Source organism: Pinus tabuliformis, chromosome 9 (assembly GCF_031772625.1).
Source record: "Pinus tabuliformis cultivar Carrire ecotype Pingquan chromosome 9, CPIR1, whole genome shotgun sequence".
Classification (NCBI taxonomy): Eukaryota; Viridiplantae; Streptophyta; class Pinopsida; order Pinales; family Pinaceae; genus Pinus; species Pinus tabuliformis.
In genome coordinates this window covers 1,292,679,023-1,292,692,724 of record NC_142307.1, presented here as the reverse complement: position 1 = coordinate 1,292,692,724, position 13,702 = coordinate 1,292,679,023, and the positions used below count along the sequence as shown (strand labels likewise).

The following is a 13,702-nucleotide window of genomic DNA, read 5'->3' as shown; positions in this document are numbered from 1 at the left end:
ATATTTAGAATGTAAGTGCAAATTGTACCTTCCCTGCAGGCTATTTATTGTATTTTAGTTTAAGGTGTGGCATATGGGAACTTGTTACAGGAGCTTCAATGATGCTATAAACAGTTTTCCTGAAGATGGCTGGTTTTCAGTTGCTAGCGACGGGATGGATGATATCAGTATTTCACTTAATTCATCATGGAGTCCTAGAACAGTTGGTCTCAAGTGCAGTTCGTCCAACAACTTGTGGTCTGATGGTGATGGGGGTGTTTTATGTGCCAAGGCTTCGATGCTTTTGCAGGTGTGCAACAATTTTCTTGGTATCCATCTTGTTTAGTATTAGTGCAAAAATTACATTCCTATTGACAACATATTTCACATTCAATGGGGTTTCTGGGTCCTATAGAATGTTCCTCCAGCAGTATTGATACGTTTCCTTCGAGAGCATCGGTCAGAGTGGGCAGATTCGGCAGACTATGAACATGATATGAGCTGTTCAGCCACTTTGCGAACTCGTGTATATGGTGCTGCAGCTTTAGCTGGAGCTGAACTTGGCAGACGAGAAGTACCTATGCCTCTAGCCCATTCTGAACATCAAGAGGTAACCTTTTGAGCCTTGAGATCCAAGGAAAGTAGATGAACAGATGCCTTTCAGATGTAAGCTGTAACAGACAGTTCAGTACTAATTAGTTGTACTTTTCACTTGCTATATTCTTTCTAGATCATTTCAATAACTGTCAACTTAAAATTATGCACATCTTTGATTCATTAGTATATCTGTTGGCATCAATGATCGAATATATTTTGATCAATACATTCATTCCTTTGTAAAAATATGCCTAGATAATGGAGTTAGTCAAGTTTGAAGGTTATGACTCTGCTCGAGATGGTGCTTTAGTGTCAAAGGAGATGTACTTACTCCAGGTGTTTTACTATGCCCATCTGTGCTTCATATTTTAGGAATGTGCCATTTATAGTATTTGATGGATGGTTTTCTATCTACCCATGCACTTAAACTGCTTACATTGGCAACTCAGCTTTGCAATGGCATCGACGAAACTGCTATTGGTGATTGTGCACAGCTAGTTTTTGCCCCTGTTGATGGTGCCCTGTCTGATGATATACCATTGTTGCCATCTGGCTTTCGTGTCATACCGCTAGATACTGGCTTTATGGTGAGGTCTTACACTTCCTGATATCTTTCGTGTGCTCTTTTGTTATATAAGAAGATGCGGCATGTAAGTTTGTATTATTTTCCAAATAATGCATTCTTAATCATTTATCACTTTCAGGATGGATATGGTCCGTCTTGCACCCTCGATTTAGCTTCCATGCTTGAAGGTGGTTCAGATATGGATGCGGCTAAGACTGAAACTGGAATTTCGTCTAACAATATGCGCTCTATTGTCACTATTGCATTTCAGTTTGGTTATGAGACACATAACTGTGACAGTGTGTCAGTTGCTGCCCGCAAGTACATGCGTACTGTTGTTGCTTCTGTTCAGCGTGTTGCAATGGCAATCGCTCCCAGAGTGGGCTCAACACTGGGTTTAAGAAATCTTTCTGGGACCACTGAAGTTCTGACACTTGTCAAACGAATTGTTGGAAGCTACAGGTGTGTATGTGACATATGTATATATATAATTCTTCCATGTTGACAGAGTCATAAAAATGTTGTATATTTATAAATACATGCACACATAGAGTCCATATATATATAGTTCATGCTTTCTTTTATGAATAACTGAACCTTTTAAACTTTTACTTTCAACTTCTACACTATTTAAAATCGGTTTGTCTTGTCTTAGGATAAACTTTGGGATAGATCTCTTAAGGAAACAGCCTTCGAATGATGAGGAGCTCTTCAAGATGGTGTGGCACCATTCTGATGCTCTTATATGTTGCACATGCAAGGTTTGTGTTTGAAATTTTTTCTTTTAGGGAAGGCTAGTCGTATTCTCATTCTGTTGTTTTGTTGGGATCATGATAGAGTGGAATGTAATTTATTGACGCAGGTAGGCATGCATACAAAAGTTAAAAAGTCACTTAAATCCAGCTCCAATTCTTAGGACGAATCTGTAACTCACTATATTTACAAGGTGAAAGTTGCTGGTTTTTCTAGTCTGCCTTCACTTTGCTTTAGACCTTTTGCCAGAAAAACCTGATCTAACTGGCAAAGAAAGACATGATCAAGAAAAATAATAATCTAAAGCCACAATGAAAATGTTTTCATGGAATAACCAAGGGTTATCACTATCAGGCCCGTCAAAAATTTGGTAAAAACTCTTTTAAGGAGTCAGATATTTTTTGTCTACAAACAGTTTATTGACTATCTTTACTCTTAAGAAATTTTAGGATTCTGTTTGAACTTTGGCCAAATGTTGCTACCTTATATTTGAGCCATGAAAGCAAAGAGGGAGTTACCATTCTGGCCTCCCCTTGGTTAGTTTCTTGTGTTTCTGATCGATTGGTCAACTCATTGCAGCAGCTGCTGTGGATTATGCTTAATTTAGACAACCACTTGCCGAAGTTGGCTAACTTATATATATCTAATAATGCTGGGGAAAGGGAAAGATTTTTTAGGTGGATAATATGTTCTTGTAACTGCATTGATTGCTTCCTGGGGATTTCCAGCAAGAAAGAAGCCACGGCTAGCTTAAGAGCCTATCATGGTCTTTATGGCACAAACAAATTCAAAAGAAATGACTCGGTTGAGATCTTTTTTTTATTAAATTATTATAAAGGAACTAAAGATGTTTTCAAACCGCTTAGTAGCCTCCATGTTCTAGAAGAAAAAACACTTCCTTTTTCAAGTGTTATGGGTCACAACCAATTCAAGTATTGGACGAGACTATTTTCTTGGACCATCAATTGGTTCACTTCTCTTTTTCTTGGGGTGCTAAGAAAATGAGAATGTCGTGCTCTCTCTATACTATTGATGTGTCACACCTTAAGGACCAAGCTGTATCAATTGTATCAGAAAATCTGGAACCTCATCTCAAGGGAAACTCATTTCAAGGCTAAGTGGGAAGATGGCTTGATTGGCAGGTGGGAGGATGTCATTTCCAGAACTAGTTCCTTCATCTGACATTACGAAAGACAGATTGCTGCTATCAAAAGGAAGTGAAGCAAAGCAAATGAGGAAGAATTGAATTAGGAATATGTTGAGGAAAAGCTACATCTTGGACTTGCCTCAAGCACATATTGAATTGCTCTTAATATCACATCATCTAAAGTCAATTTCTGTTGTAAAATTGCTTCTCTTGTGGTTCCATTTAACTTGAAGTCGTTTCTATTGCAAGTTACATTTATTAAGTTGTTGATAGTTTACTTCTTCAAAGTTATTATTAGCTTGGGATGGGAATCAACCTATTGCAAATTTGAAATATCTTTATTGCATACATAACAAACCAGATTTGAGGACTGTAGTGATTTATGCTCTTTCTCTTGAGCACTTATCATAAAGCATTAAATCACTAAGCTATTGGAATCCTTTACTTTATGTGATACCAACCTATTACCGCTCAATCTAGCAGGGGTCCTAGGAAGGGGGCCTATAGAGAAACTACTAGGTCAAGTAGCAACAATGGAGCAGTAGCCCACTGTCACCTCAGCTATACTTTACGGACTTTCACCAATGGGAGGAGACCTGATATAAGAGGAATCACAAGGATGAATAGATCAATGAATGGAGGAGAGTGATTCCTAAAGCCTATTCGCAAGAGAGACTCAATTAAATGGTTTACTTGCTTAAGAAGCAAGGCGATGGGCTCACTAGGAAGGGTTAAGAGAATACTTAAGCCTAGGTTTGGGGAATATCCCTTGACAAGAAATCTCCTAAACCTAAGAATTCTTGTGGAGAAATGGCTTCTATGTACTCCTTATGGAATTTGAGTTATAAAGTTGCGAGACCACAAAGAACCAAAGTGGACCCAAACTAGGTAAAGGATATGTAGTTGATCAACACTAGAGGGGCTTGACTTGTTTAGGGAGGAGAATAGGATCAAAGGACAATTTTCCTTTGGAAATACAAATGCAATGACCCAAGTGAGGACACTAATCCAAATCAATCTAGGGAAAGAGATGGTCTTGCGGCTAGGGCTTGCTATATCTCGGGATCCCACTATCGGATTTGCCTCAAACGTGGAGGACCTCTTGACAAAGCCCTAGTGCAACAGTCGACCAAAATTCAATGGTTTTGGATGGCTACAAATAATTTCTCTTGATGCCCTAGGTGACCTACTAGGGTTAGGCCTAGAAAGAAGGGGAAAAGGTGAGAAAGATATTCGTTTAAGTGATCACCAAGAGGTTAGATCAGTGCCTTGCCTTGGGAGAGATGGAGTCAGGGTGATTTTGAAATTGAGAGACTTTTACCCAATCATGGAGTCCTTAGGCAACTTTGTATGGCAAATTAGGGCATGAACTTTGCTACCAAAGGATTTTATACTTCAATGTGCAAGAATTGATGGCTTATTGAGGTGTATTCTATGAAATTAAACCTCTAGGAACACTCATTCATCATACATGACACATGTGACATATGCAGCAACTTCAAAAGTCCAAAATTTCCATAATTTCACATAAATTAGGGCAAATTTTAGATCTAGAGAACGAAAAGCCAATACATTATTCATGTGACAAGATAAATGCAAAGAATAGACATGAAAAAGAGCACTTACATGTACAATGAGTATATCCAATCATCAATTCAAGACAAATTTGAAGCTCCTAGACCAAGAGAATAGTATCCAAACATCAAAATTCATCCATGAAACCAAACTTGTCCTCGAAAGAGTACATAATTCTCACAAGAGCTACTAATTCAATCCAAGTGATGATGAGAGGAATGAATGGGCCTCTCATCTATTAATACAATCCATAAGGGGTTTCGAATAGCCTAATTAGCCTAGTAATGCCCCAAATAATAAAATAATGTACAATAATGATATTCATATTTTTTGTTGACAAGCACACCAAGATAGCTCCAAAATAGAAAGATAAGCCTCTCAAGAGGGAAAAATAGTAAACATAATGAGTCATTGGGCCATTGAGAAGGCCTAGTGGAGTCCAAAGTGTGCCAAGGTGAGAGAATAGACTCCAAACATAGTGAATAAGGGGTTGGCCCCTTGATATCCAAGCAAGTCACATGTGGTGTCCCCAAGTGGGTGTGGGGGCACAATGACATCCTCATGGGTCTCCAAGTGGATCGATAATGCCTGTAAACCATTTGTAAGGGCTAGGATGATGACATAAGTCCTTTCTTTGTTTCTTGCGGCGAGACACATCCTCATCTAGACCTTGGAACATCTACCAAGTGTGTGGTGTAAATGTGAAGCCGACTAGGCATGGTGATCCAATTGCATCATCCTCATCCAAAAGGTGGAACATGAGCAATCATTGAATGGTGCTGGGGATCCATGAAGTGCTCTCTGCTATGGTGGAGGCCCATGGCTCTCTATGCTCACCCTACAAGTGCTAATGTGACCCTCTGGAGGGCTTGGACCTCGTATAGGGAGACCAAACCCAAGTGGAGACCCACCTGCAATCCTGCATAAGATTCAATGCATCCCCTCGCCCTCCAGTACAACAAATCATTAGAGTAGTCAAGTAAACGAGCTTACAAATCATGGAATCAAATGGATACTTCATGGTGGCATGCCCTTCCATAGTGGGCTTTGGCATGTACAGGTGCCTCCAAGATTAATAAGGGGGTTAACCAAGGACCCTATTAGGTGGTTACAATGTTTAAAGGGGTTGTAATGTCCATGGTACATCCGTTAAGTGGTAGGTGGCATGTGATGCAATGTTGGAACTGAGTGGGGATCAGGGGGAAGGCCCCAAGCCACATGTCATGGTACAAGGGTAGCTATAATATGGGAAGCCCACACTTGGATATATGAGTGTGGGAGGGAGCAATCGTGGTACATGAGTTACCCCAAATTTGTTTTTCCATCCTTCTTCATATGGCTTTTGCCTTTAATTGATTTTTCTTCGTAACTGCTCGGGGCTCCAGGGGATGAGAGCATGATGTGTAGGGTATAGCAGTGGATACCTCATTAAGGTGGGGCAATTCATCTCCCACTAGGGGTTGGGACAATCATGGGTTGAGAGTGGCCAAATATGCTTTTTCTATTCTTTTTAGCTGCATCAACCTCTGGGGCATTGTTCCAAGCCTGACCGAAGGTGTGGACTATAATGTGCCTTTTTTTGGTGTTCCTCATGGCATTGCTAGGATGGAGTTTCAGGGTTGGGGCAGACAGGCCAAAGGTGCAAATTTACTTCATCAGCGGGCCCAGGGTGTTTTGGAGGTGCTTCATGGGGTTTTGAGGAGTTTTTATGAGGTCCACTGGCATTTGCTTGGTATATTCCATCATCCGCACAATTTTCCTTTCGTTCCATTGCTTTCCGACAACTTTCAAAAAATAGCATTATTATGTGGCCTAACTTAATTAATTATGCTTGAGATGGCTTTCCGAGAAGATTATTTGATGGAACACCTCCGTGTAGTAGCTCGTTGGAACCAGAATGAGAATATCTACAGGATGGGATGTTGAGCAGTGAGAAGTGACTTCTAGCGGCCAGAGAGAGTATGGTGGGCAATTTACCATTTTCCTTAATTAAAAATTACTTTAATTAGTCATTTAATTAAGGAAAAATAATTAATTGGAGGAAAAGGCACAAAAGTGTCTTAAGTGAAATAACATTAAATTAAATAGTCCCTTTAGATAAAGACAATGGAGGATCTTCTAGAATAATAATAAAATAATAAAATAAGATGCTTCTAGAGGCTTGGAGATCTATCCATTGTTGATTTTTGTAGCATCGGTTGTGTTCTAGCCACGACATTTGGTGGAGAGGCTAGAATACATGTATTCTCCAAAACCCAGAATTCGTTTTTGGAAATTCCACCTAGAGATGACTTAATTAAAATAATTAATCTTTTTTTAATGGTGCCTAAGTCTAAACTTAAGAAAACTAATTAATTAAAGGGTATTAATTAAGTCATGGTGAGAATCTTCTAGAAGAAGACATGGATCGAGTTCTAGTTAATCTTAGCCATAGCTTATGTTTTAATCTTGGCTGTTGAAGCCTCAACAAGAGATTATAAGAAGAAATTCGATGGGGGTTGGAGAACACACTTGGAGCCACCAAGAATTTGAACTCCAGAGTAGTAGCTGTGTGTTGTCGGAGGTGATTCAGTAGAGTCGGAGCAATGAGAGAGCGACAGGGATAATAAGGCTGAAAAGAAATTTTTCCAGTCCGGTGAGTGCATAGCAAAGAGACAACGTACTCCACAGAGACGCTGACATAGTGTATAGAGGCAGCAGAACTTCAAAGGGAGATCCGTATTTTGCTGAGGAGAAGTCGAGATTCAGTGGCAGGAGCTGGAGTGGGAGCTCAGAGGCCAGACGATCGAGTTTCTAGAGTAGCAACTGATCAACAAAGTGAGAGAGACGCTGGTCCAAGCTAGGTGACGTAGGGATTGCATAGAGACAACTAGGAGCATCTCATCTTGAGCTAAGGTCAGTGTTGGATCACTGGTGGAAGTGAGATTTTTCTCACTAGACTTCTGTCAATCATTTTCTTTGCATGGATTGCTAGATTTGAGCATCCATAGTCTTGTACTCAGATTTACTACTGCATAATAATAAAACCCTCAATTGCTGCACCGGTTTTCCCAAGTTGAGGTTTTTCGAGGACATTAGTCCAAAAACAACGGTGTATTATTGTGTGTGCGTCTATTCTCCCAGTGTTTTATTTCTTCCGCAGTATTTATTTTGTGAAGGTTGTAGTGTATATGTTTCGATATTTGCCATAGAAAACTGCAAATAATTTGTTAAGTTAATTTAACAAATAGAAGAAATATTATCAGTTGCTAAAGTAGGATTTAGGGTTTTTGAATTTTCACATGGTATCAGAGCACATATCGTAAGCCGGAGAGCTCAGTAGTAGAAGGAAGAGGAATTTCGAATCTTTGCAGAGACAGCAATTCGAAACCCTCTGAGGCAGCATAGTTCTTGGCCAAGAGGGTCAATTTTTGAGGAAAAAATTATTTCTCTGACAGAGTCGACAAAGAATAAATTTTCCAAATCAATGATTTCCAAAGGGAGAGGGAGAAACATGTTTTCCTTGCAAAGAAGATCTTTAGCTGGGACGTAGTTAGTTTGCAACAGTTTGCTAGTGCAAAATAGCATTAGGAGGAAGGAAGAGCACACAATAAGGGAATTCTTTTCTCATGGGACTTCTAGCCCAGAAGTTTGATTTTGACTAGCAGAGCAGCAGTAGTTGTGAGCATATTTTCCCACTCCAGTAGGGAGCACGTAGAGCCAGTCAGTAGCTGCGCAAAGGAGAAGAGGAGGAATTCGACATTTTTAGAGATGGCTACAAATTGGCAGGATCCATGGAAGAGCAATAGATTAGATCCAGTTGCTGCAAATTTCTCACATGGATCAGTATCCTTGCTACGGGAGCCCAACAGAATCAGTAGCAGAAGGATCACAGTGTCAGCAGACGTAACTAGTCATTAAAATGACAGTTTCATAGCTAGTTGCAGTAAGTTCCTGGAAGACAATTGCAGAACTAGTTGCAGTGACACATGCAGTGTAAATTGCCCAGTTACATAATGCAGGTGCAGTTCCAGCCAGGAGATTCCCAGCACAGAGCTTTGCAGTCCAGTTTCCAGTGCAGGAGGACAGTGTGAGTTGCCAGGAGGGAGTAGAGAGATTTCCCATATGGAGATCGAGACTCAGAGGGTGTTTAGTTTTAGAGGGAGAAACCCTATGGAATCTAGTACTTCAGTGTCTAGCGAGATCAGACTCATTATTGTAGTAGTTGCACTAGCACTGCAGAAACATCAGCAGAGCAGTAACAACAACAATATAAGTAGATCATATTTTGCAATGATGACATCCATACCTCCAAGAGTGAGGTGGGGTCATTTGGTTTTGTAGCCCCAGAGAGCTATAGGATGGGCAAGATTCTTGAGGAGGTCCACCTCATGAATCAATACCTTGCTGTGGGAGCCCAAAACATGCAGTGGCAGGATGGATCAGTGGCAGTTGGTGCAGTCAGATTCCAGAGTGACAGATGTAGTAGCTAGTAGCAGGTTAGATACTGGGCAGCGCAAAGGCTTCAGTGATAGCGTAGAGTCTAGTAGTAGTCAGGACTCAGGTGAAAGATGCATCATATTGACCACAGTTGGTTCCATAATTTTGGATTCTTTTCCGTTGTAGCAGTAACAAATGGAGAGGGAGTTGCAATGCAAATGCAACCTTGACAACAGTTTAGCAGGGCCAACAACAACATGGATGCAGCGTTTATCAAAGTTGCATAGTAGTTGGTGGGCAGCAACAGCCAGACATCAACAACGTAACAGGAGATGGTACAAAGACAAGGTGCTGCTTCAGTAGGTTACAGCGCTAGAACACATTCCTCACTAAGAGGGAGTGTTGATTTTTGAAGCATCGGTTGTGTTCTAGCAACGAAATTTGGTGGAGAGGCTAGAATACATGTAATCTCCAAAACCAAGAAATCGTTTCTAAAAATTCCACCTAGAGACGACTTAATTAAAATAATTAATCCTTTTTTAATGGTGCTTAAGTCTAAACTTAGGAAAACTGATTAATTAAAGGGTATGAATTAAGTCATGGTGAGAATCTTCTAAAACAAGACATGGATCAAGTTCTAGTTAATCTTAGCCATCAATTATGTTTTAATCTTTGTCATTGAAGCCTCAATGAGAGATTATAAGAAGAAATTCGATGGGGGTTGGAGAACACACTTGGAGCCACTAGGAATTCGATATTGCCAGAAGATCGAGTTTCTAGAGTAGCAGTTGATCAACAAAGTGAGAGAGACGTTGGTCTGATATGGGTGACGCAAGGACTGCGTAGAGGTAGCTAGGAGCAGCTCATCTTGAGCTAAGGTCAGTGTCGGATCACTGATGGAAGTGAAATTTTTCTCACTAGACTTCTGTCAGTCATTTTCTCTGCATGGATTGCTAGATTTGAGCATCCATAGTCTTGTACTAAGATTTACCACTGCATAATAATAAAACCCTCAGCTACTGCACCGGTTTTCCCAAGTTGGGTTTTTACTGGGACATTAGTCCAAAAACAATGGTGTATTATTGTGTGTGTGCATTTATTCTTCTAGTGTTTTATTTCTTCCGCAGTATTTATTTTGTGAAGGCTGTAGTGTATATGTTTCGATATTTGCCGTAGAAAACTGCAAATAATTTGTTAAGTTAATTTAACAAATAGAAGAAATATTATCAGTTTCTATAGTAGGATTCAGGGTTTCTGAATTTTCACATCCATTAGATCTATAAAAGAGGAAGAGGAGGTCATTTGGAGATATCTTGGATTTGTGTATTGTCTTTGTGTTGAGGTTTTGAGAACCCGGTTCTCTGCTTCAGCAGTAGCTCTAGGATGGAAACCCTTGGGTGATTCATTGAAAGTGGGCGAGCACCCATCTCTTCCCTTGATGGATCCATTCAGGGTTCACAGGTTGCAGTTGATTGATTTTTAGTTTGCTTTGGAGGTCAATTGCGGCATTATTGTAGATCTATTTGGGGCCATCATCTTAGCCATATTCTTGCTCTTGTACTTGCTTATTTACATATTAATGAAATAAGGTTGAGATCTTTTGCATGTTTATATTATCTATTATTCAGTTGCAAATTTTATTTCCCATTCTTGTCGTAAATTTTGTGGTTTAATTTGTACAAATTGTTTATGGTATTGACGACTTAAATTTTTGAAGTTGTTTTCTACAAATTTCAAGAAAAACCCAAATTGTTCCATTTGGGACATTACAGTGGTATTAGAGTTAGTTTTCCTGCCAGCCTGAGGGTTTTAATTGCAGATTATTCGAGGGTTTATATTGGAGGTGCCGAAAGAAAATTATTTCCAGATGAAGCAAGATTAAATTCTTCTATTAGTCGAAGCTGTGATTTTGTTGCAGTAAAATATGTTTTGTTGGAGAAACAAGCTATTATTGTTTGTGGATTAAAATTGTTAATCTATTTATTGGAGGATAATTGTTGCAGGTGTGTCAAAAAAAATTGTTGGACCGGATTTATTGCAGGGCTGAAATTATTCTGCTAGGCTGAATTCATTTTGCTGGGCCAAACTTATCTTGCAGGGCCAAAATTATTCTACTGTGGGGAATTTCTCTTGGTGGGCCAAAATTATTTGTTGGATTGAGTTTATTTGCTAGAGCCCAATTAATTTGCTCGAGCCTAGTTTATTTGCTAGAGCCAAATTTATCTATTGGGGCTAAGTTTATTTGTTACACCCAAATTATCTTCCATATCCCACTTTATTTACCGGAGGTTTCACAAGAGATTTCTCTCATTTGAGTCGGCGAGTTTATAGTAAAATTGCAAGAATAAAGAGTTGGAGCATTGTGGTACAAATTTATCTTATATGGAGCAGTGTGCAGATTTGGGCAAATTGGGAAACTCACACTAAATTGGGACTTTCCAGGTCAAGTAGAATTTGCCCAAAATTTGTCTAGGGTTTTTTGGGTTTAATGAGAGGAGTATGTGGTTAAAATTTCAGAATTTTCCAAGAAGTATTTGGGCTGTAAATCAGCATTCCTTGAGAAGGGCGTTTTATTTGTAAAATGAGTAATTCACACCATTTGGTGGACTCGATCTTGGTTTGGATTTAAGCCAAACCATTTTTGGGTTTTTATGGATTTGGTGTAAGGAGCTCCAGGTTACATTTTCAGAATTTTTGGAGTAGTATTGAGGGCAAAAACACCAATTCATCTTCAACAACAGCAACATAATTTCTAGGCAGTGCGAAATAATTATTTGGGTTATTTTGTTGGGTCAAAATTATTTTGTTGGGCCAAATTTATCTTGTTGTATTGAATTTCTCTTGCAGGGCCGAAATTATTCTTGGATGAATTCATCTTGTTGTGAGGAAATTATTTTGCTAGAGCCCAATTTATTTACTGGAGCCTAGTTTATTTACTGGGGCCCAATTTATTTGCCAGAGCCTAATTTATTTGTTGGAGCTAGATTTATCTATTGGGGCAAGGTATTGTTGTGAGCAGTGTGAGGTTGTATGTGTTGGCTGAATGATTATATTGGTATGTTATAGTAGCCCTTTACTGCTATGTAAGTTGTATAATGATAATTTGAGTATGTTGATTATTGATGCCATGTAAAGTTGAGTAGAGGTTGAGTCAAATTTTGTACAACATTGTCACTCTTGTTGCAAAATGATGGGATTTGAGGAGACTTTTGAAAATATCAAAAAAAACCTTTAATGACTTCGAAAGAAGTTGGTACCAACTACAATTTGAAAAATCATTTGCACTAAGTTCTTGGAGTTGCAATGCTTCCTTGGATCAAGGAGCAAAATCGAACAACAAACCCTTTTCAAAGGGGATGCATGCCATCCTACAGCTAGACCAAATAAGGGATTTGCAGAAAGAGCTGGAGGTAGGGAATTGGCTCTTTGCACTTGGATCTGATTTGAAGAACCTAAAGATGACCGCAAAAATTTTCCTTAATCTGGAGAAGTTGGATTCACATCTTTCTAAAGTGAGCTAATCAGATTTGAGGGTCCTAAATTGGGCACTCAAGAGTGAAACCAACAATGCTTGCTTTGCTTCAGCGAAGATTCTTGGAGCATCCTTGTGAAGGAGTCAAACTTATAGTAGCTTCTTGTCTCGATGAGATTACCAGAATAGCTTCACCTATGCTTCCTTATAATGATGACATTATGGGGAAAGTTTTCCAGCTAATAGAAGAGAATCTTCAAGATCTACATAACATCTTAGGTCTTGCCATTGAGAAGAGGCTCAAGATCTTAGATAATATGGCTAAAGTGATGGGTAACCATGATGACATTTGCAAGATGTTGCAGTCCTAGTTGTTGGACATTTTGAGGAAGGAACAGTCTATCTCACAGGTTGCTTACAAACTCACTGAAAGGTTGGTTAAGCAAAATTTAAAATTGTTTAGGAGGCAACTGACTAAGGAGGAACTGGAGAGAATGCAAATTAGGGAAGAACCAGGTATCAAGGCTCAAACATGCAACAAAAATGAATTGAGGAGGAAAGGTCTTTGCTTCATTTGAAAGGAACCTTGGGGATGTGACCACTCATGCTTAAGTGACACTGAGGGGATGACAAAGGTAGAGCAGGTGGAGATTCCTTCTGACCTTCAGGGTGAGGATTCTTCTTTAGAGGAGTCCATGGGTTCATACCAGGATGCCTCCGAGGAGAATGAGTGATGTAGAGTCTTTGACAACAAGCCACATTCATATGATGAGCAGTTGGTGGACCTTGTTGACCTTGCCGCCTACACCTACCTACAAGTTAGTGAGAAAAGCCTTCAACCCCACAAGGTGTGGTTGGTGGTAGGGAACTCAGAGAAGGGGCTGTCAAACTAATCCCGACTCTCTCCGTTTGAGCTATCTCCTAGGTTAGCTAAGGGGGGTGGTCCCTAATGAAAAGTTAAGTTAAAAAGGATGCGAGTTTCTAGGAGAATTGTTAGAGTTAAATAGATTATCTCTTTAAGATTTATAAGCAAAAAACTGATATGAGCAATAACCATCATAAGATAAACATGAAATACATAAACAACCAGTGCCTTCCAAGTATTTGCTCTTTAAGAAATGAAATTGTATTTTGCTTAAAATGAAGTGAAATGCTTTCAAATGGAAAGCCAAAATAACCCTGAAAAGTGAAACAA

The 13,702-nt window shown here is 39.4% G+C and overlaps 1 protein-coding gene across 1 annotated transcript in view; it reads left to right on the top strand.

Moving 5' to 3' along the window:
* The window catches only part of LOC149153294 (homeobox-leucine zipper protein HOX32-like), a 218,600-nt gene that overhangs the window by 110,248 nt on the left and 94,650 nt on the right, over positions 1–13,702 (top strand). Inside the window, exons 12-17 of the mRNA XM_089439722.1 lie at positions 91–289; positions 395–589; positions 832–912; positions 1,026–1,163; positions 1,281–1,603; positions 1,797–1,902. Coding sequence (XP_089295848.1) covers positions 91–289; positions 395–589; positions 832–912; positions 1,026–1,163; positions 1,281–1,603; positions 1,797–1,902 — 1,042 coding nt within the window. The remainder of the gene's footprint in view (positions 1–90; positions 290–394; positions 590–831; positions 913–1,025; positions 1,164–1,280; positions 1,604–1,796; positions 1,903–13,702) is intronic.